Here is a 24,677-nt window from a genome sequence, read left to right on the forward strand (position 1 = left end):
TCACAAACAAATTTTAATTTTAATCAAATAATTGAACCATCACTTTACGAAAGATATTCATTTATTAACAAACCAAATGTTACATTAATTGATTATGCAGCATTTTTTGGAGCAATTAAATGTTTTAAATATTTAATGTTAAATGGTTCTGTTATTCATAATGCAGTAAAATATGCAATTGCAGGTGGAAACATTGAAATATTTCATTTATGTGAGCAAAATAATTCATCATTTGAAGACGCATATAAAACAGCAATTAAATTTCATCGAAATGATATTTTTAAATATATTTATGAAAATAAAATTATCAAGATTAATAATATTGAAGAATTAGGAAAATTGTGTATCAAATATTCTAATTATGAAATTCTTTCGATCTTAGAAGAAGAAGGAATGAAAAGTAATGAATCAATTATTTGCGAATCCTCAAGAGTAGGGAATTTATTCCTTGTAAAACATTTTCTTGAAGGAAATAATGTTTCTAAGGATATATTAATTGAATCTATTAATTCAGGTAATGTTGAACTTGTTTATTTTTTTCTTAAATTCAATTCTATTAATATTAATACTAAAAATATATCTTTAAAATGTTTCTTGTTAATTTCAATAATTTGTAGTTTGTTATCTTTTTTTGGAATTTATTTGTTTTTTCTCGAACACCATTAATAATTGCTTGTGCAATTAATTATCATGAAATAGTCAAATTACTTCTTGATCAAGAAAATATTGATATTAATGCAAAAGATGTTTTTTGATTTTTTTCTACTGTTTGTTTATAATATTTTTAGTTCAATTTTAAATTTTGGAATTCATTATTTTTATTTTTTACAGCACTTATGTATTCATGTTCAAGAGGAAGAGTAAAAACAGTTAAATTGCTTCTTGAACAAGATGAAATCGAAATAAATTCTCAAAGTATTTATTCAAGAAATTTAATATTTATTTCATTAATTTCATATATGAATTTAAAATTTGGAATTTCTTTAAAGTATTGCACACAGCATTAATGTATTCATGTAAGAATGGTTACTTTGAAATTGTTAAATTATTACTTGAACATGAAGATATTGATATTAATATTAAAACTGTTTTTTATATTTTGCATCATATATATAAATAATGATTTGATGTTTCATTTTTATATTTGGATTTTTCTTGAAATAATTATAACTGCTTTAATATATGCATGTTTAAATGGTAATCTGGAAATTGTAAAATTATTATTAAATAGAAAAGATATCGAAATAGATGCAAAAGATGTTTTTTGGTTAAATAAAATGTTTATTTAAAATATTTTCTGTTCCATTTATATTATCAGTATTTATTTAATAAATTTAGAACACCACTTATGTATATATGTTTAAATAATAAAATTGAAGTTTTAAAACTATTTATTGGAAAAGATATTGATATAAATGCAAAAGATATTTATTTTTGTCTTACAGAAATAATTTTTAGTATTTTCAATTTCATTTCATTATTAGGTGTTTTTTCATATAAAATTGGACCGCATTACATTATTCATGTAAAAATGGGAACTCCGATATAGTCAAAATACTACTTCGAAAAAAGGGAATTAATTTCAATGCAACAGATGTTTCTGAAATTGATTCAAATTTTATTTAATTTTTTTCATGTTTAATTGCATTATTTGGAGTTGAAATTCATTATTATGTACATCATTAATGTTCGCATGTGAAAATAATTTTGTTGAAATTGTTAAATTATTAATCATAAGAAAAGGAATTGACATTAATATTAAAAATATTTATATTTTACTTAAAATGAGTTTTACTTTCTTTTAATATTAACTTTTTATTTTTGGAGTTCTTTTAAATATTTTTATACAGCACTTATGTATTCATGTAGAAATGGATATAATGAAATTGTTGAATTGTTACTTGAACAGAAAATAATTGATGTCAATGCAATAAATATTTTATTATATGATTTGATAATTATTTTAATATATTAATGTTTTACATATACATTTAAAATTAATTTTTATAATTTGAAACAGCATTTATGATTGCATGCGAGAACAATCAAATTGATATTATTAAATTACTTCTAAAAAGAAAAGGAATCGATTTAAATATGAAAGATGTTGACTTATTATATTAAATATTTAATATAAAATTTTAGTATTTCAAAATATTATATGGAAATTACTAAAATTATATAATACAGCACTTATGATAGCATGTCAAAAAGATAATAATGAAATTGTTGAATTACTTCTTAGTCGAAAAGGAATCGATTTAAATTCAAAAAATCTTTATTTTCTTTAATTAATGTTTAATTAATCATTATAATGTTTATTCATATAATATGGTGTTTATAAAAATCTTTTTATACACCACTCATGTATGCATGTCGAAATGGTCAAATTAAAATTGTTGAATTACTTCTTGAGAGAAAAGGCATTGGTATAAATGCAAAAGATGTTTATGGCTTATATTTAATGTTAATATATTATTTTCCAAGTAAAAACATATAATTTCGAGTTTTTAAATAACATTTCAAACTGCACTAATTCAAGCATGTAAATTTAATAAGATAGAGATTGTAAAAATCCTTCTATCTAAAAAAGGGATTAATATTAATGAAAAAGATGTTTATATTTTTAAATCAAAGTTTATTTTAAAATTCCACAAATTCAAATCTATATTTCGAATTTATTCAAACCATTTCGTTCAGCATTAATATATGCATGTGAGAGAGAATACAAAGAAATTGTTGAAATACTTCTTGATCAGAATGATATTGATGTTGACGGGTGTTCATCAATTACTAAAAACATTGAGATTATCGAGTTAATGAGAATGAAGGGTTACTAAGTTGATTACAGAAAAATTTGTTATTTATATCATATTTCCGACAATATATGAATAAAAGTTTTGTTACGAAAGGAAAATAATCTTTTCATTTTGAGCTCAAAGTAAATAAAACAAATACATTTAAGAAAAATGTAAATAGAATAAATCACAATTATGTTTTTATGAAATTAAATATTGCACATAGATTAAAATCTTATGATAAAACAATTTTAAAGTTCAATGAAAAAGAAAATCGATTTGGCACTTTTTCCTTATGAGAAAAAAGATTCTAAAAATCTTCCATGGAAGAACCAGACTTTATTTATAAAATTACTTTAGCAGGCGACAATACTGTTGGTAAGGCTAGCTTTATTTTGCGCCTTCAGAAAGACATATATGATGCAAATTCCTCTCACTATGCTACGGAATTTACAATAAAAAATTTTGAAATTGAAGACAAATATGTTAAAATACAAGTGTGGAACATGCGTGATACAAAATGGAATTTAAATATGTCTTTCCATGGATCAAAAGGAGTAATTCTTCTCTACGATATTACGCAAAGAAACACGTTTAAAAATGTATCAGAATGGCTAAACCGTATTCATAATACTGCAGGAGGGGAAGTTGTTATTATGCTAATTGGATCAAAATGCGATCTTAATGACAAGCGGAAAGTTTCAATAGATGAAGGGTTTGAACTGAGTGTAGCTAATAATTTTATTTTCTTTGAAACATCATCACTTGAAAACATTAATGTTCATGAAGCATTTGCAACATTCGTCAAAAAAGTCCATCAAATCCACAAAAATGACAAAAAACAACAGCCAATAGTGGAGCAAGCTTCAGCTCCAAAGTATAATCATCATCAATGTAATTTTTCGTGATTAATTTTGTTATCAATATCAATTAGGATCTTATTAATAAACTTATTACAAGATATCATATATTTTTAAGTCAAGTTTGTTTTCATATTAACATTAGAAAATGAAATAACATTGTTTTAAAAAAAATGATTATCTAAATTATACTGATTTTCATAAATGAACATACCTTTAAATCATTCATAAATGCTAAACCACAAAATTTATTAATTAGATATGAAAGTGATTGAATATGGCTTTATTGTATTATTTTAAACCAAATGTCATGGAACATTTAATTCATGGGAAACCAAATATTCCATACGAAATATTAAGAATTATTTTCAAACTTTTTTAAATACAGATGTAGCAAATCAATCAGTATGTCTAAAAATATTCAATTTTAATCAACAATAAAAATTTCTCTCGAATTCGATTCTTAACATTTATTGAAAAGAATAATGTAAAAAAGAAATGAGAACTTTTTTCTTTACAACATATTACACATGTCATAAATTGTTTGTTTTGTTTGGTTTTCTTCATTTTTTTGAACATTTGGCACAAAATATAAGTCATTAAGTTCGATAATGCTTTGAAACAATTCCTTAATGTTTTCTCCCGTTTTAGCTGATGTTTCGACGTAAAATTTTGTGCCTATTTTTGACATTAATTTTTCTATTTCTTTTGTTTCTATTCTTTTTGGTTTCGGAATATCTTCTTCTGGAATATCTTTTTTATTACCAACAAGAACAAGTACGACTGATTCTGGTACATTCGATTCCTTAATCAAAGAATAAAATTCAAATAAATCGTCAAATGTAGTTTTATTTGACTTATCAAAAACAAGAAAAATAACTCCAACATGTTTTAATCCGAAACGTAAATAACTGTACGCGTGTTTAATTTGAAATGAAGACCCAGCTCTAGGAATCAATATTTCTAAAAAAATCTTTTTATTTTCAGTATCAAATTGCGTTGAATAATCTCTTGAACATAAATATCTTTCCTCACTATATTGATTATAAACTAACCTTCGAGCAATACTTTGCCTTCCAACACTTCCAGCTCCAAGAATTACTAATCTTAAAGTTGGATTGTTCACAAGAACAAATTGAGAAACTTCCAAAAAGTGACGGTATTTTTGGGGTGGTACAATTATTTTAGGATGAGCGAAGAAGGCTCTCGCCCAAAATATTATTCAAGTGAATCACTCACAAGGCTGGGAAGAATGGTTGGTAAAAAGAATAGTGGGTCAAATCGAAAAAGCAGTTTGAATAGATCAAAACAAAGCGAATCATTAATTTCAGAAGAAGATCCAGATATTGAAGAATTGGATGAAAGGATTTCGAATCTATTGTTAAAGACAACCGAAATTGCTGACAAATTAGATCACATAAAATCAGTGAACAAAAATTCATATGAGAAAAAGCATTCTCAAAACAGAAATAAGGAAGAAAACACAATAATACCCAAAATTGAAAAAGAAATGGTTACTCAAAAAGATAATACACAGATTTTCCAAAAGAAAAAATATGAAAATCAAGACGAAGTCAACTTATCAAGTATAATGCAAGCGATTCAATCAATTTCTAAAGAAGTACATGAAATAAAAGAAGAACAGGCGATTATGAAAAGGCAAATTAACACTATATTATCAATATTGCAAATCAGCAAAGATTAATTTGAAGTCATTTATGTAAATAAAATATATATTATGTTTGTTTCATCAATTTTAACCTTTAGGTTAACTTCAAAGTTATTTTTGGTTTCTCACAACAACGCATTGAAATTTCAACATATAAAACGTATACCACTCAAAAATGAATAATGCATAGAATTTTTTGAATGATTTCCCCAAAAACCTCAAAAATTGTGTACTTACACAGCCATCAACCTCACGCAATCCAACAATTAAATACTATCCACTTCTCACAACTAAAGTTATACTCTACTCATATCCACTCTTATAATGCGTACGATTTTACAATTGCATGTCGTTACGAATATGTAATAATCATCATTAGCGATATCCTTTCTTAATTTTTTTCTCTATTTCATACCTTCATTATAACAATATCAATTATTGTATTATTTTTACCTTCACCAGTAATTTGCAAAGTACTAATTGCAACAGAAATCAAAGAAAATTTTTTATAAAACATTAAACCCAAAAATGTAACAATATTTTAAATTATTTCACATTGATTTCTTCTACATATTTTCCATTTTATTCAACACCATCCACAAAAACGCAAATCATCAATTCAACAAAAATAAAATTCAATTGACAATGAATTTATTCGCTTTTTTTGTTATTCTGTTCTTTTTCTTTCTCTTTTTCCTTGTCTTTCTGTAGCACCAAACTATTTAACCAGTTATTCAGCAGCAGTGATGGCTCCAATTGGTACGCGATAAGGTCATCTATTTTGCCCATTGCTCTTTTGCGAATGTTATCCACTGCTCTCATGACATCCATGAACGATGGCCTTTCTATTATATCATAACTATCCTTATAATTTGTTAAAATCTCGAAGAATCCTGCGATAGTTTTCTTATACTTCTCAGCTATTTTATCCACATTTTCATTATTCGAACTTTCGAAAGAAAAAACCATAGTTAATAACTTCGGCAACAAAGTCGAGTTTTGTATATTAATAACAATTTCAGGAGGATCCGAATCTTGTGGCTGACATATCATTGGGAATAACACACGAAAGAAGAATATCATAAACACACCTCTTTGTGCGTATTTCTCTTCTTTATACTTTGCCAAACATTCGTCATATATAGTACGACATATGAAACGTGTTGTTAATGATACATTTGTTAATAACTTACTAATGGTATCAATAAACATACTCGTAGTATAATCGATGATATTTAAGTCAAAGTCTTCTTTGGAGTCTAAGTTATACGTAGGAATAGCACATAACTTGGTCTTAAGAGGAATAATTATCGATTGGAAAAATGGCTCAAGTTCATTCTTAATGATTCCAATGATAATTTTGGTCTCGATTAAGTTGGATCGCATGATGTTAGCTTCATCAATAGTCTTGAAAACATCTTTACAAACACAATACTTAACAAGGCGATGATGAATGCCATAAAATTTGAATATGGTAATAAGGTCATTATCGATCTCCATGACTTGGCGCGCAAATAGTGCCGATAAAACTGACATATCAGGAGATATGATGTACTCGCAAAAAGCAGAATAGGCTGCAACTGGTAAAGTGGTGATTTGGTCAACTGATTTGACTGATGTGAAAAATGATTTGGATGGACTGAACTTGTTGTTCTCAAAATCGTTGATCATTTGCTTCCAATCTTCATCAGGATATTCAAGTTGGGAATATGGATATGTCTTCTTGGGTGAATAAATGGATTTGGGTGAATAGAAATCAACATTACCATCATTTTTAAGGACTGCTATCTCGTCATGGCCACTACGTGAGACACTGTAGACAAGAAAGACATTGGGACGTTGAAATTGTGGTATTAAATAGAGTGAAAAAAAATCAAGATATTTCTGATAGGAATCACGTCCTTTGGTTTTGGTTAAAATGCTCTGGACAATGGACATCATACGGGTTTGAAGTGGTGAAAAGAAACGTTCAGTATTTGAAATAATATAAGTAGCAGTATTAATACAACTAGCATAAAACTCAGTAGGAAGAGTAAAACGTAAGGCTTCAATTAATTCGGATGGAGGAGATTGAATCATTTTTCTAAAGTCTTTATGAAATTGATGAAAAAGTTTAGAATCAGCATTCTCGTTAGAGCCATACACAAGCTCAACAAATTCACCGAGTTTAGTAGTTTCTTTTTGTTGCAGCGAAACTTCCTTATTGAAGATGGTTGACATACTTTTGGATTGATAACCAGATAACAGTTGGTTCATAATTGAATTGGATAACCTCCGTAAAAATATTTTGTCTTGATCATCTTTCCTTACGTCTAACTCGTAAATTTTGTGTTAAGATCTCATGTAATAATTTTCAAAGGCCCGATTAGAATTCCAATCAAAATAACTGATGTTTGTTTTTGTACACGAAAATGAAAAAAAATTGGTTTTTTTAGGTAAATTTATCTGTTGGGATTTTTATAAACGTACTAAAAGGGATAATTGAGAACTTGACCTCACTTGTAACAAAAAGCTAAGTAAAGCTATGAAATTTTTAATCACTTGGGCGGTTGAAACGTGAAATGATATAACGCTTTCGGCAGAGCACACATTTATTTTCGATTTATATAATAATAAATATGAAAGATAAGGTTGCGATTCAGTAGTAGCACATTTTTATTGATGTAATTCAATATCAATAAAAGTCAGCAATAATATTAGAGAAATTCAACTTTTAATAATAATGTTATCAAGTTTGATAAAAAAATTTATAAGGTATCGATTTGTATTCCATTTGTTCATGTAAGGTGAAAAATCTTGTAAATTTTATTATTTATTCGTATGATAATTCCATAAACTAAATTTTAGAAAATAATGTCGAATTACTATAAAATTCATCAGCAAAATCTTTAAATTATGGACACTTGCACGACATGATAGAACTCATTAGTTTTTATTTTTATTACGCAAAGTTTACGTAATTTGAAAACAACAAAATTCAGAAATATAAATCATTTACTGTAAACCCAATTTATCGGATTCTTCATAAGACTTGAAGCCGTTTTTGCTTCCCTTCTTCTTTATGAATATGACCACGATAATAATTATTGATACTAATACGACGACGCCCACAGCGATAAGGATATAGCCATACAATGGGAACTGCTTCTTAATTTCGATAGTGAATATGTCGTTTAACATTGCGCCCATTGCCCAACCGATTTCGACGCCATTAACTTTCTTTGGCGATGCGAATGTTTGCTGCAGATCAGACAATCCAAATCCTTCAGCAAGAACTTTATAACAGTATACGATGTCAAAGAAGTACGCACTTAAATAGTTGGGATCAATGTCGGAATGTTCTTTGCTGATTTCCGAAAATGCCGTACCATTAATCTTTACTAAATATTCGGTGAAATGAGAAAGTTTAAAGTCGTCTGGAAGTTTCATAAAGTCTTGAATGACGTATGTGAATGTTGAAAATGGAATGTAATGTTTGGTAGCATTCGGTTGTGGAAGGTAAATGGATGCGAATTTGGGGTCTCTTATAAGGACATCGTCAATTTGTTTGGAACATTCATTGACATTACCTGTTCCAACATATGTGACACCATCTTTAACTTCTTGATAGTCTTTGAAATAACAAGGAACTTCAACACGTGTACCTTCTTTGCGAGAGGCATTGACTACGGCATCGAGAGCTTTTTCTTGACCATAACCAAGATATGAATATGAGAAAACATTGTAATATGTTTTGCCAACCTTGACATTGTATCTGTTCTCAGAACTTACTATGCTTGGGTGTAGCTGATAGGTTAGTTCAAGTGAGGCACCACCCATATCAACGGCACCATATGTATCTTTTTCATTTTGGAATGTCCTGTATAAGTAGTTGGTACAAATCCAGCCAAAAATTCCTTCATCTGCATCAGAAAGAACACGAACATCTTCAGAAACAAATTTGAATTCACAATTTGAACGGAGATATTGATATATATCGTTCATTACGGTTTTCTGGTCTTCTTGTGAAAGGCCACGAACACCTGCTGTTGCTAAGAGCATCAAACGTGTCTCTGAAATCAAATCTTTTGGAATATATTTCAGACAAACTTCAATAACCTTATCACCAATAGCTTTGGTAAGGGATTTGTTTTTGGGAACATCTGAAAGTCTTAAAGAAAATTTTTGGTAAGCAATTGTCTTTAATTCTGGAATAGCATCATTTTGGGTCTGGTTATAAGAATAAATATTTACACGTGTACCTGTACTCCCTGCATCAATAACAATTCCATATTTAGTGTTTCCAAAAGCAAAGGCAAATAAAACACAAAGCATCTGACACTAGTGTCTGAGAGTGGTTCTGAAATTCAATTGGCGGTTATTTGAATAAATATCACAAAAATGGCGAATTGTTTATGTCAAAAAACGATGAGATAAAGCCCAAATGGACAAACTTTTTCAAATAATGAACATTCAATTTTTTAACCGATTGAACGTTCGGAATTGAATATTTCAGGGCATGTGACGTGAGAACCGAATTCAATGGTTTATGTCTCGCTGCTTTTTGTCAGCAACCTTTATCTCATTAAATATGATTAATGTTTTTGTCCACTGTGCTATTCAATTTCTTGTTCAATTTGAGCATAGCGCATGGCAATTAAACATAAAAAAAAAAAGTTTCTTTAAGAAAGTTTAATAAATTTTTTCCAAAGTTGCTTCTGAAATAACGATATCGTTATTTATTCTGTGTGGAATAAAAAAGTGCCAAATGACGGCGGTTTTTTCATGGCCACTTAAAATTATCTTTTATTCCCAAACAAATTATAATGAGCACCAAATATAACGAATTTAAAAATGCAATTAATGAAAAACCAGAAGAAGCATTAAGTAAATATCGTGACTCAACTCAAGAAATGTTTAAGCTTGCATGCCAAAAGCCACCAACTGATTTTAAAGCATTTCTTCCACGCATAATTAATATTGTTTTAGGTATACTTGCATTACAAAGTGCCTATTCTCAAATTTTAATTGGACTTAAATGGCTTAATTTCCTCCCTGGTATTTCATTAATAATATTTTTCAAAGAGTTTTTCGGATTCATCGTCACAATCAAGCCAGCCATTGAAATTCTTACAAAGAAACCAGAGAATAGAGTTTATGAAAAATTGGTTGAAACATTTTCACCTGGAAATCTTCTCTCCTCTCTTACAAACCAAATTCCAGCTGAAGGAAGAAAGATGCTCAATGCTGTTGTCTTTATTTTTGGATCTCTTTCTAACTTACGTGCCTTCTTATCTAACATCATTGCAGCCAGATGGAACATCAGTATACCACTCATGTCACAAGAAACCGAATTACAAAAGCTTGGAAACATTTTCTTCTTAGCTATTGATCTTGTTGTTAAAACATCAGAAAACGAAAGCAAAGCTGTTAACACAATGTTATTCAAGGGCTTGATCATAAATGTTGCCTTGTTATGCTATTCTCATATTGATCACTTCAAGAAGATGGTTCGTATCTACGATTTTCTAGCAGATATCTGTGATGACAAAGTCTCTAAAGAAGGAATAGCTGTTGGTCTTGAATCAATATTCACCATGACCAATGGTGAAAAAGCACCTGCTTCATTAGCATCCTCCATTCTTGGATATAAAGTTACAGAAGAAGAAAAAACTGAGAAGAAAGAAGAAAATAAAGAAGAAAAAGAAGCAGAAAAGGTCAAAAGTGAGTAAAAATTTTTTTAAGACACTTTAGGAGAAATTGTGGCGATAAAATAGAAGTTGGCTAACTTTACGAAAAGTGCCGCTTGTCATTTTGTAGTTATCATTGACGGTTTTGACTGTTTTCACTTGAGTAAATGGAAGATTTTTTGTCCGGTGGTGGAGTCAATTCTATCCCAAGCAATGGAATGGATGATGACCTCTTCAGTGGCTCAAATGTTCAAGGCTCAAATGACAATATTTTTTCTGGAAATCATAGTACAAATGTAGATGATATGCTCGCTGGTACAAATGTTGATGATATGCTCGCTGGTTCAGATGATGATGACCTTTTCGCTCAAGCACCAGAACCTCAGCAACCTCAAGAAGAAGCAAAACCAACAGCATTAGTTGAATGGGAAAAGGAGAAACAGGCTGAAATTCAACAGTTAGATGCCAAAAACGAAGCAGCTGATGAAGAAATGAAAAACAAAGCAAAAGAAATGCTTAATAGCTATCATTCAAAGTTATCTGAAGCACAAGCTAAAAGAGCTAAAAATAATCTTGAGGTTGATCAACAATTCATAAGCGGACTTGAAAATTCTCCAAATAACAAGTGGGAAAAGGTTGTCAGCTACATTGATTTCAACCGTTCAGATCTTCATCAAAAGGATATTGCTAAAATGAAAACTCTTCTTCTTCAACTTAAGCAATAAAACCAACATATCAGACAATTTTTAGGATTTCTCTAAAAAACGCCATTTCGAAACCGCAATTTGCGAACAAACTCAGTGAAATTTACGGCCAAACAAAGTCTCTCAAATCGATGCGGTTTTTCCTTTCTGATGCAGCTGTTTGTAAAAACACTCAACGGGAAGCAAATCTGTTTAAATGTAGAATCAGATAAAACAATCGAAGAAATTAAGGAAATGATTCAAACAGATGGCTTCCTCGTTTATGCAGGTCAAGAATTGGAAGACGAATTTTCTCTCCAAGATTACGAAATCGAAGAAAATTCTATCCTTTATGACATCCCAGAATGTGATGGCGGTAAAAAGAAGAAGAGGAAGAAGAAGAGCTTCACAACAAAGAAGAGGGTTCCACATACACGCAAGAAGGAAAAGATGAAGCTCCTCAAATTGTTCAAGATTGGAAAGGATGGATCTGTTGAGCCACAACGCAAAGAGTGTGAAAACTGCAAGGGATGCTTCATGGCTAAACATAAGGATGGTCGTCTCTATTGCGGCAATTGCCACCTTACAATTACAAAATAAACAGCTTCAATGCTTGGTATTCACTATTTTTATGTATTTTTATTATAAAACTAAGCATTATAATGATTAAAATATGTATTTATAATTTTTTTATATCTGATTTAAATTACAAATATTACTTGTGTTTTTTTTCAAGTTAGTCAATATGTTTAATAACAACATCTGAAATTTTTCATGAATTTTGAATTCATAAAAAAAAAAAAAAAAAAACTATCCATACATTGTCTTCAACATTTTTATTTTTAGTGTTAATTAAATTCTTTGTAATCAGATAATTAAAAAGTTCTTTATTCCATGAAATCGTTGAAAGTCTTGTTGCATCATTTACATAATGTTGTTCAAGTAAATATTGAGTAAAATGGTAGGTACATCAAGACTTTTCTTTAAAGAAGAAAAATTCATTGATCAAATCTAATAATTAACAAATACGTAAAAAGCTAAAACATTTTTTTATTCACCAACAACAGCACTCTGTACTTAAACATTAATATTTATTGATACAAAATATCCACCAAAAGTTTTTGAATTCATGTAAAGAAAATGATAAACAAAAACCCATTTTACCATTTTCATCTGGTGATCACAAGTTAAAACATAATTTTGACAATGTTTCCAAACCGAAATATCATTCATTTGAGTATTTTTGTTTATTTACTCTCAGCCCAAATCTTAATGAGTTCCACGATTGTCCTCACCACACCGATCATTTGCGCCAAGCACGCGAACTCAGCCTTCGAGTGAAAGTTATCACTTCCCGTGTAAATGTTCGGGGTTAATATTCCGTATTCCGTCGACATTGTTGCGCCGTCAGTTCCTCCTCGAATTGGATCAACGCAAGGAACAATTCCGGCCTTAACAATTGCCTTCTCAAGGAACTCGACAACTCTCATATCCTTTTTAAGTGCATCATACATGTTCGAATATGATGGGATGACTTCGACGTCGACTTTTCCGCCCTTAAATTTGGCTTCGACTGCTTTGGCAAGTTGCTTGACTGTTTCAATGCGTGACTCAATGCCTTTCTTATCAAAGTCACGAAGGAAAAGTCCGACATTTGCTGTTTCAACGTTGCCATTGATGTTACGGACAAAATAAAAGCCTTCTTTGCCGTTGGTGCTTTCGGGAAGTTCATCGGTAGGAAGCATGGAGACAAAGGACGACGCCATGAAATTGGCATTAATTAACTTTCGATACGCATATCCCGTATGACATGCAAACCCATGGAATGTGAGCTTGACTGTGGTGGCATTGAAGTTCTCATAGCTGTAGTTGCCTTCAAGATCACCATCAACTGTATATGCAATTCTGGATGTGATTTTGTCAGTTGGGAAATAATCAGTTCCATGACCAGTTTCTTCATCTGAGTTGAAAATGACTTCAATGGGTCCATGAGGGAATGGAGAGATGTTGAGCATGTAGTCAACAGCTGTCATGATTTCAGATACACCACATTTGTCATCGCCACCAAGAAGAGTTGTGCCATCACTTGTAATAATGGTATCTCCAATACATTTGGTGATTTGTGGTGTAGTTTTAGGATCAATAAAAACACCATTACCAACTTCAAGAATTGATCCATCATAATTTTCATGGATTTGTGGATTTACATTTTCACCTGGAGCATCTTCAGCAGTGTCAACATGAGACATAAAGGCTATGGAAGGAACATTTTCATATCCTTTTGTTGCTGGAATTTTTCCAATAACATAACAATGTTCATCAATAGTGACATCTGGTACACCTAAAGCTCGTAGTTCTTCTAAAAGGAGATTGCCTAATACAAATTGTCTTTCAGTTGATGGCTTTTTAGTTCCAGCCAATTCTGAATCACTCGTAGTATGAATTTTAACGTATCTTAAAAACCTTTCGAGAAGAGGTTCTTTGATCTCTTTTTGTTCAAGTCTTTCTTTGACAACAGCGATTCTTTCTGCTGACATTGTGATATGAATGTAAAGAATTGAATCTTTGGCATTTTTGCTTGCGTGAGTTTCAAAAAAAGTTAAATGACCAACTTATCAAATATGACGGCACTTTTTGAGTGAATTCTCACCTTTTAAGGGTGTGGTCCGACCAGATATGCATTGAAAATAGAGTATTTAAAAAGCTGGGTGTGTCAGTCTGGAAACAAGATAGTTAAATGTATATGGCAGTTTACCAACAAATAAATTAATTGTTGCTTGAACTGATGTTTCGAAAATTTTTTCGTTGAGATTAAAGACAATTGATTCTAATGGTTTCTAGAGTTCCATCAATAAAACAATGAATCAAAATATTTGTGAGAAAATACAATTGTCAGTACCAAAAAAAATGTCATACGATAGTCCATTGGAACTCATCAATAAAACCGTTTAATTCCAAGCCTAGGAAATTCAATTTTTGATAGGAAAATTTCTGAAAAAAATGAAATAAAATACGATAAAAGTCAACTCAAACACTACTGATATTTTACCAATTGGGGAAAAAACAAAAGAAACTTGATTTAATACGTGCAAGCATGCTTTAAATATCGTTTAGGTTGAGGGCATTATAGTTTTTGAATCGGCTTTTTAGTTCTATTTAATTGTCATCTTGGGATTTTTTTTTTAAAACTTTTGAAAGAGGGCCAGCCGAGGGTTTTACATTTTCTTATGCTTGTAAACAATTTCATTTACGCATCAAACAATAGAGCTATTTTCATCAGTATATTGTACAATATATTCTTGAATTTTGAGATTAAATGGTGATTTCATTGTCTACCTTCGAAGCATTTTACATACGCAGAGCTATTGTGAACCGTTTCTGCGGTTGGCAGTTCCAATTTGTGGTTCTTCGTTGGGATTTATGATTTAAAATATTTCATGTTAAATACTCACACATCCTTGGAAAATTCACATGACTGTTAAATTTTGAATGCTAGTGATTTTTTACAGCTGTCAGGAAAGCCTGGGCTTAATTTGGGTTTAAGAGTGAAATTTTGTGGGCGTAGTGCTTGCTATACAGATATTGTGAGCTAAATTGAAATATGCTTTTTTATTTTAATTGACTTTTAGAAGAAATACGATTATTTACTTGCTGCCAGCTTTTGACATATTATTGACATTTAAAATTTGACTGACTTTGCTTGGTAATATTTTCAGGCATGCAAAAAATCAAAGAATTCTATGATTCAAGTTCCCCCTCTCAAGAACTACTAGAAACTGTTTGGGAAGCTCTTGGGTCTATAGACATAAATGCAATAACATCTGAAACATTTTCCAAAATTTCAATTTTTTGGTCTGAGATTGTAGGTTTACTTCAATTTCCAACAAAAGAACATTACACCACAAAGATTATGGCCTATGTTATTCAAGCATCACAAATCGCTGTTCAATTATGTCAAAAATCACAAGAATTTGAACAAAAAACATCTCAACCAATTGAATCTCTTCTTGGCATAAGTTGTGATGATATTTTCCAAGAGAGTGAGCATGTAGATTTTCCATTAACCCAATCTAAAAATGTCACATCTTCAATTCAATTTATACAATTAATAGAAAAAAAGCTTTCAAGCAGTTTACCATCGTTAAGTGAAGTTATTTCATGGTCACTTTATTTATCCATTCAACATATTAAGTTATCAGATACTGAAATCATACAAACCATCACTGAAAGGGCAAATCTTAAATGTCTTCTTGAACCACCAAATTACACCGACAATTTTGATGTCTTCAAAGTGAACATTAATCCAATTCATTATTTATATGTTCGATCACTTTATGAAGAATTAACATCCGAAGAACCGATAACATTACCCACAAACACAGCTCTCATTACCAAAATTGTCAATTCCACGTATGATTCCAATTTCCCATATGTATTTTTATTTTATAAGTCAGAGCCCGTTAATATCTTTGAGCAAATTTTAGAGAATTCCATTGATTATCGAATTGTTATCTTATTATCATTAAGTCATCTAATTGATTATGGTGATCCAACAATGACCACCAATTGCATCTCCACCGAAATCTCACCATCGTTAGCAATAGCATATGTTTATTCACAAAATCGAACATATCCATGTGCCCAATTATTTTTAGAGAATCTTATGGAGAATGAATTAACTAAAGAATGGAAAGAAGAAATCGAATTCATCTATAAAACTATCCAATTACCAAAATCTATGAAAACTTTATTATATCAATTATCTATAGGTGATGAATCTTCTATTTCTGAGTTATTAAACTTTCCTGATTGTATACAATATTTAGATCCTAAGAAGTCTGAAAAGATTAATATTATTTATCATATATTAAAGAAAGATATTAATGAATTTGATGAATCTAAAATTAATATAATAAATACAATCGAATTATGGAAATTAATACAACAAAATAAAAATGGAATTAAGAATGAAAATATTTTAAGAAATTTAGAAAATGAATTAAATAATAAAACTAATGAAAAATTTAATAATGATAATATTAAAATTATAGCTATTAAATTAGGTTGTTATCAACAAAATGATAATATTAAATATAATTCAACAAAATATTTTTATAAGAATTTACCAATTTCATTTTTAACAAATTTCGATTCTGAATTTGATATAATTAATTTAACTTTAAGTATCATATTAAATTATATAAAAATTGAAGAAGTTAATGAAAATATTAAAAATATTTTACAAAAATTCGTTTCACATTATTATATTAATGAAGAAAATAAATTATTAATAAATGAGAAATATCAAATTAAATTCGATATTAACTTAGCAATAAATTCATTTAATGAAATATATAATAAATTAACAGATAAAGAAGATATAACAAAGTTATTTATATCATTTATAACATTTCTTAATAATTCCGAATTTCTTAAGTCAATAATACAAAATATTGTTAATAAAAAAGATGAACAATCATTAAATATCTTATTTACAATTCAAATTCCATTTGATATATATAAAGAACTTGAAAATATATTTACACAAAATGAATTATTTGAAATATTCTTAAAGTATACATCAATTGATATTACATTAATATATATAAATAATTTATTAAATAATAAAGAAAATGAAAACATAGTATTTACTAAAATTGGTGAATATAGTTATGAACGACCTAAAGAAATCAAATTATTATTAAGTAAATTATCACCTAATATAACGCAAATTAAATTAATATTAAATTCGATTATTAAAATTGATCAATTAGTTACATATGATTTAATACAATTATTATTATATTTAACAACTAATCATAAATCTTATAAATATGAGAAATGTTCAAAAATCCATAAAAACTTAATATCATCTGAATGGAAAGAAGATAAAATTAATGAAAAAATTGATAATAAAAAAGAAGATATTAAAAAAGATTTCCAAGGAGATATTAATCCATGGGAAGAAGAAGAGATTAAAGATTGTACATATTTAGAAACTGAATCAGAATATGTACGCCAACCATGGTTTAGATGTTATACATGTAATTTAACAGGTAACACTGGCTGTTGTTTAGGATGTGCAAATAAATGTCATAAAGGACATCATTTAGTATTTGCCAAAGTTAGTTCCTTTTTTTGTGATTGTTATAATTCTGGACATTGTTTATATAATAAGAACAAAGAAATTGTTAATAATGAACAAAATCATTCCGCGAATGAAAAACTTGAATTAAGTAATAGTGAAATCTTAAATTTATTTTATAAAACTATTAAATCTGATATTAATGAAGAAAACAATATTGAAGAAAATGAAATCAATCAATTTAATAATTATTTCTTAACTACTCCTAAACGTAATGATACAAAAGTCTCACAATCAATGTTTCAAAAGTCACCAATTGATAAAAAAGAATTCCCTAATCAAGCATTATTATTTTCATCATTAACAACAGAATTAGAAGGAGATTTATCGACGTTAGTTAAACGTAGTTCAATATCACCAATTATATTAACATGTATTTCTAATAATTATTTAATATTTTCAGGTGGTAATATTTTAAATAGTTATTCATTAGCAGATTTTAATAATATAAATTCAGTTGAATTAAATTCACCAATAATGCGTATTTATACGTCACCTGATGATAATACTATATTTGCAGGTACTTCATCAAAACATTTATATATCTTTCAAGTGACTAATGAAGGAAATATTAATCAATTAAAACAAATCGAAATTGAAAAATCAAATAACTTTTCATGGATACCAAAACAAAACAAAATTATAATATTTACTGAAGATAATTTAATAGTTGTTGATATAGAAACTAATAATAAATATAATATAAATATTCAACGTAAACGAATTATATCATTTATAATAGTACAATATAAAAATCAAAGTTATTGTATCTGTTCAAATGAAATTAATCAATATGGTTATTTCCCGATTAATGATAATTTACCAGAACAAATTAATTTAGATCATAAATTTAATAATGGTAATTTTGTTATCTTAAGTTATTGTAAAGAATCGAATTTAATATTTTTATCATCACATGATGAATCTTACATTCATGCAATTAATGTTAATGATTTCTTTAATAATAACTTAAACAAACAAATTAGTATTAAAACTTATGAAACACCACAAAGTTTAATCTTTCGATGTATTTTACAAACTGATCCTTTTGTTCATATCTTTCAACATATTTCATCATGTGCATTTATAGCAATTAAATTTACAAATAAGTCATTTAAATATTGTAAAATATCAAATAACTTTTCACGTTCAGTATTTCCATTAATAGAATGTGACATGTCTGATTTAAGTATATTTCAACATGATAAAAAGTTATATTATGTCAATAATAATGGGAAATTATTTGAACTTAAAAATAACAAAATTTTAAATTCGAAAAATAATTTACAAAAAATTGTTTCATATCAACAAACGAAATATAATGTGCCATTAACATTTTGGACTAAATCACAGAAATTAAATGATAATATTATCATTAGTTTATATAATAATAATAACATTAGTGGACTTTTAGATTTTGATTCATATACATTTAATCGATCATCAATTGAACCTAAACTTATACGAGTTCAATCATTAAATTCGAATGAAATCATTTTAGGATTTATAATATTTCCATCACATAAAAAGAGTTCTAATTTAATATATTATAAAATATTTAATCGATATTATAAAGGAACAAAAAATCCAATTCCAATACCTTTAAAGCCAACTGAAATTGGTCCAAATAAAATATATACAATCGAAATCGAAAATTTATTAAATATGGAATTAACTATTGATGGAATTCAAGTTTATGGAATTGATATTAATTCATTATCACCAAACATTCAAATAATTAATAATAATAATGAAGAAGATGAAGAAGAAAATGTTAGTGAAATCGATTGGTTTAATAATGGAAATAGTTTAAATGATTTCATCGATTTGGATGAAGATAATTTTTATGAGAAAAAACAAAACTTATTATATAACTTAAGTCGGATGATGAATTGTAACGAAAATATGAATGAAATCGATCTGAAAAATTGTATTAAATTCATTTATAAATACCCAAATTATGGTAATTATTGTAGAAGTATTATATTAAAATGTTGCGAAGAAAAGAATTTGTTCGATGTTTGGGCATCGACTTTAATAGAATGCGTTAATGAAAACGGAATAAATGACTGGAATACATTTTGGAGAGATGTATACATGCTGCCAAACGATTTAAGGGAAAAGGTTACAAATGAAATTAGAGAGAAAAAGATTTGCTGCGAAGGAGAATTTGGTATAATTAACGCATTTTTATGATATAATAAAAATATTTTTTTGAAATGAATAAAAATAATGAAATTTTATAAGTCTCTTTTGCTTCAATCTTTTTCATGCACATTCTAAAAGATGCTGTGAATGGAATGAATTTGAAAATCTAAAGTGGGAAGTACAACTTTTTGGAGAATATTTCACTTGAGACCGATAGCTCCTACTTCGCAAAGCTACTGCGCGCACGAGAAAAAGGATGTCGCAGGCAGATAAGTTCAGATAATTAGCTGCAGCAAAAAATCCATAGACGAACGATAGGAATTTCAGAATGACGATGTTTTTTTCTGTGAAAAATTTCAAGAAATTATTCAATTTGGCCAAATTCATTGGTGATGTGAAATCTACTTTTTGTTTTTGTGAGCTTACGTCGACATTCCAATCCCAATAACAAATTCGAACCTTAATGGAAACAAAAGAAACAAACATAGAGTTTCTTACTTCACTTACAACTCTTATTTGGAATTTAAGTGAAAATGATATTGAAACAACAATTGAAAAAACGACTATATTATATGATGATAATTTGGATTACTCTTTTAAAACTGTTTTATGCCAAATATTATATGAATCAATTAAATTTCAAAAGAAAGAAGTTGGTATTTATTTTACGTATTTAAAATCAATAGAAAAAATTTCTGAAAAAACTAAAAACATATTTGATTTCTTCGGAAATTTTCTTTCTCATCAATTTTCAAATTTATCTATATTTCTTCGAGAAATAATGATCGAACAAAAATTAATAGATACAAAATACATAAGTCGAGATAAAAGAAATACATATTACAAATTTTTTAAATCTGTTAAAAAACATTCCAAATATACAAATGAGTTTCATAGGCAATTAATTAAAGAAGGACATAATCCAAATGAAATTGCAAAAATAATTCGAAATGATGAAATCGAAAAACTCCAAGAAATATCATCACAAAGTAATTTTGATTATAACCAAACAATTAAGCCATCACTTTATGAAAGATGTTCATTTATTAATAAAAACAATGTTACATTAATTGATTATGCAGCATTTTTTTCTTCAATTAAATGTTTTAAATATTTACTTATGAATGGAGCAAAATTAGATAAAACAGGTAAATATGCAGTTGCTGGTGGAAATGAAGAAATTATTCATTTATGTGAACAAAATCATTCATCATTTTTGCGAGCATATGAAACAGCTATTGAATATCATCGAAATGATCTATTTAAATATCTTTATGAAAACAAAATTACAAAAATTAATCATTTAAAAAAATTAGGAAAACGTTGTGTCTCACATCATAATTATGAAATTTTAGCATTTTTACAAAAAGAAGGTTTGGAAATTAATGATTATATTATTAATAAAGCAGCTGAAATGGGAAACATTTTCTTAGTAAAACATTTTCTTATAAATAATCCTCTACCGAAAGATATTTTATTTTTAGCTTCTGGTTCAACTAATATTGAACTTGTTAAATATATTCTTGATACATATCAAAATGAGATTGACATTAATTATCAATACATTTGTTTGCTATTTTATATGTTTATTTTAATATTTTGATGTTTTAAAATTATATTTGCAATATATATAAATTATTTGGAACAGCAATTATTAGTGCATCTTCTTCTGATGAAAGCGCTGATGTGCTTAAATTGCTTCTTGAACAAAAAGGAGTTGATATTAATGCTAAAGATATTCTATTGTCTTACTTGATATTTATTTCAATATTATTATATTTATATTTAATATATGGATTTTATTTTATATTTTTTGGACTGCATTGTTTAGATCATGTTTTGACAAATGTCCTGCTATAATTGAAATACTTTTTGAACACGGAATTGACCCTAACATCAAAGATTATGTTAATTCATATTGTTTCCTATTTATATCATTGATTTAATGTATAATAATTAAATTTAATAATTGTTTAAATTATTTTTCACAGTACTTAATTATTGTATTCGAGACGGAGATACTGAGATTGTGAAAATACTTCTACAACATGAAGGAATTGAAATTAGTTCTTATGATTATTTGTCGTATTTGATGATTTTTCGTATTGTTCGAAATTTAATTATAATATATGTAGTTCGTTTTATTTATTTGTTTTAAAATATTACAAGAGGCTCAAAAACTTCTGCGAGAAAAAGGCAATAAAGAAATTCTTGAACTCATTCAGCAATATCAAAAGAAACAAACAGAATCATAAAACTAAAACACAAATTTCAACCATTTTTTATTTTTACTTTTTTGGTATGTATAAAATCACAAGAATCAGATGAATGCGTTTTACATATCATTTTAAATTTTTAAATGATAAAAGATTTCTATATGGAAAATGATTCTATAAAACAAAAGAAAATTTAAAGTTAATATCGCTCTTCATCAATTTTCTGAATAAAATAAAAAGAAATATTCATAAAATATTCGATAAGTTCTTTGTTTTTTGCAAAATATTTTGGGAACACCACAGTTTTGAAAAAAACAATAAATATTTATATATTTTTACATATTTTTATATTCTCTTCTATTTACAACAAATTCTTTAAATTTATATAATGTTTCGAAATATATTTCATTCGTCGTTTCCATTGCATCTTCAAAAATATCTTGACATTTTGAAATAAAATTTTCAACAATTTCAAATCCATCTTTTCGTTTATCTTCAATAATTTGTAAATTATGAATTAATATTATTATATTATTTCGAGTTTCGTCATTTATTTGAGACATTATTGAACAAAAATATTCAATGATATGATAATTTTTTATTAATTCATGTTTAAAGTCATCACAAAGATTTAAAAGAAGAAATATAATAAATTTAATAATATTTTCATGAATTCTTTTCGAAATTAATTTAATTATTATATTAAAAAGAATTCCTTCTTGAATTTTTTTTCTTATTTATCTTTAAAAGTTCTTGAAGAATATAAATCGTATTAAAAAGTATTAAATTATTATCATAAATTTCAAGATATTGAAGAAAAAATTGGAATTAAATCTTCATAAAAAATTCCAAATTCTTCAACAATTTGACTAAATATATATGTAATGTAACTAATGATTTTTTCATTTTTATAATTCGAAATATTTTGAATTAAATAATAATAAATATCTTGAAAATATAAATAAAAGTTTGAATTAAAATATTTATGAAGATATGAAATAAAAAAAATAATTTGTTTCGGATAAATTATTTTATATTCTTCAAATATTTTTGAAATTATTGGAAATAAATATTCTTCTTTATTATTATTATTAATATCATAATAAAATAAACAACAAAGAAAATGTGGAAAAAAAAAAAAAAAAAATATTTTATTATTTAATATTTCAATATTAAAATATTTAAGAATTAAATCTCGATAATTAGAATTAATAAGTGAAATATTAGATAAAATTAATAAAATTTTTTCTTTAATAACAATCGAATTAAACAATGAGAAAACTTTACAAAGATTTAATATAAAATTCTTTTCATTTAATATATTAATATATTCATTATTGTTTTTATATGATGAAAAATTAATTAAAATATCAAGAATAATATTAAATATATCAAAATCATTTGGTGTTAAAAGAATTTTATAAAATATTTGATGACAACCAAAACGAAAAAAATCTTCTTCATAAAGAAAATGTTTATAATAAGATTCTTTCCTTAATAAACAAAGAAACTTCTTAAATTCTTTAAAATTTTGTTCTTCATAAGTTTTAGAAATATTTTGATATAAGATTGATATTTGTTGATTTTTTCATTTTAAATGGAATTTTTGTCATTCATTTTTTGAAATAAAATAAAAATGTCAAAATTTCATTTTTTTTTTTTCATTTGTAAATGGAAGTTATTCAACAGTTTTTTACACGTCCAAATGCGATTGATGTTTTTACAGTTATTATAGGTGACCGAATTATTCCAAATATTAAATGTTCAATTATGTTTTTATTTCTTCAAGTTGGAATTCCGAATGCAGAAGGTGTTATATTTTTACCAGATTATAAATCGATTATAGATTTAAATGAACATAAATTAATATTACGCCCGATTGAATTTAATAGGAAAGAAGTTATTTTAAATAATTTTAATAATAATATAATAAAAACATTTTATCAATTTACAGAAAATTCCAAAGAATCATTTCAATCACTTCTTGAAATAATTTTTTTCGAGTACATTAAAATATGAAGAAAAATTTTCAAATATTTGGGAATAATTTATTCATAAGTCTTTCTGAAGATTTTATTCTTTCAGTAACGAATAATTCTGAACCTAATCGAACGTATCAAATTACGTCGCATTCAATGATTACATTTTCAGAATTTACGAATTTACCCGAAATCAAAATTTATGATAACATGAGAAGAAGTTCTATTTTTTTACTTCAAATTCCACAACTTAAATCGATTTATCGATGGTATATATTACTTCAATGTGCGATATCAATATTATCACGAGATGAATTTGTTGGAATTACAGATGTTTTTATTGAAGATAATAAAGAAATTGAAATAAATGAAAAACAAATTAATGATAAAGATAAAGATAAAGATAAAAATAATAACGAAGAAATTTCCAAAATTCATTCAAGACTTTCAGAAGAATTAAATAATTTTAAAATTAATAATAAAATTGTAACAGAAACATCAGAACCAATT

At 27.1% G+C, this 24,677-nt stretch overlaps 6 protein-coding genes across 6 annotated transcripts; 3 read left to right on the forward strand and 3 right to left on the reverse strand.

Moving 5' to 3' along the window:
* Positions 1 to 5,978: 5,978 nt before the first annotated feature.
* Positions 5,979 to 7,547, reverse strand: GO595_001980 (uncharacterized protein; the record flags this gene model as incomplete). Its single annotated transcript, XM_067914838.1, has 1 exon — positions 5,979 to 7,547. The coding sequence occupies one exon, from the start codon at positions 7,545 to 7,547 to the stop codon at positions 5,979 to 5,981; it is 1,569 nt and encodes a 522-aa protein (XP_067777666.1).
* Positions 7,548 to 8,321: 774 nt separating this feature from the next.
* Positions 8,322 to 9,641, reverse strand: GO595_001981 (ectonucleoside triphosphate diphosphohydrolase 1; the record flags this gene model as incomplete). The annotated part of the gene is made up of 1 exon (XM_067914839.1): positions 8,322 to 9,641. The coding sequence occupies one exon, from the start codon at positions 9,639 to 9,641 to the stop codon at positions 8,322 to 8,324; it is 1,320 nt and encodes a 439-aa protein (XP_067777667.1).
* A 578-nt stretch (positions 9,642 to 10,219) lies between these two features.
* On the forward strand, positions 10,220 to 11,038 carry GO595_001982 (uncharacterized protein; the record flags this gene model as incomplete). Its single annotated transcript, XM_067914840.1, has 1 exon — positions 10,220 to 11,038. The coding sequence occupies one exon, from the start codon at positions 10,220 to 10,222 to the stop codon at positions 11,036 to 11,038; it is 819 nt and encodes a 272-aa protein (XP_067777668.1).
* A 125-nt stretch (positions 11,039 to 11,163) lies between these two features.
* Positions 11,164 to 11,721, forward strand: GO595_001983 (clathrin light chain A-like; the record flags this gene model as incomplete). The annotated part of the gene is made up of 1 exon (XM_067914841.1): positions 11,164 to 11,721. The coding sequence occupies one exon, from the start codon at positions 11,164 to 11,166 to the stop codon at positions 11,719 to 11,721; it is 558 nt and encodes a 185-aa protein (XP_067777669.1).
* Positions 11,722 to 11,850: 129 nt separating this feature from the next.
* On the forward strand, positions 11,851 to 12,279 carry GO595_001984 (Ubiquitin-40S ribosomal protein S27a; the record flags this gene model as incomplete). The annotated part of the gene is made up of 1 exon (XM_067914842.1): positions 11,851 to 12,279. The coding sequence occupies one exon, from the start codon at positions 11,851 to 11,853 to the stop codon at positions 12,277 to 12,279; it is 429 nt and encodes a 142-aa protein (XP_067777670.1).
* Positions 12,280 to 12,926: 647 nt separating this feature from the next.
* GO595_001985 (Peptidase T) lies at positions 12,927 to 14,216 on the reverse strand (the record flags this gene model as incomplete). The annotated part of the gene is made up of 1 exon (XM_067914843.1): positions 12,927 to 14,216. The coding sequence occupies one exon, from the start codon at positions 14,214 to 14,216 to the stop codon at positions 12,927 to 12,929; it is 1,290 nt and encodes a 429-aa protein (XP_067777671.1).
* Between the last annotated feature and the right edge of the window lie 10,461 nt (positions 14,217 to 24,677).

Source organism: Histomonas meleagridis (assembly GCF_020186115.1).
Source record: "Histomonas meleagridis strain 2922-C6/04-10x chromosome Unknown contig_16, whole genome shotgun sequence".
NCBI classification, from domain to species: Eukaryota; Parabasalia; order Tritrichomonadida; family Dientamoebidae; genus Histomonas; species Histomonas meleagridis.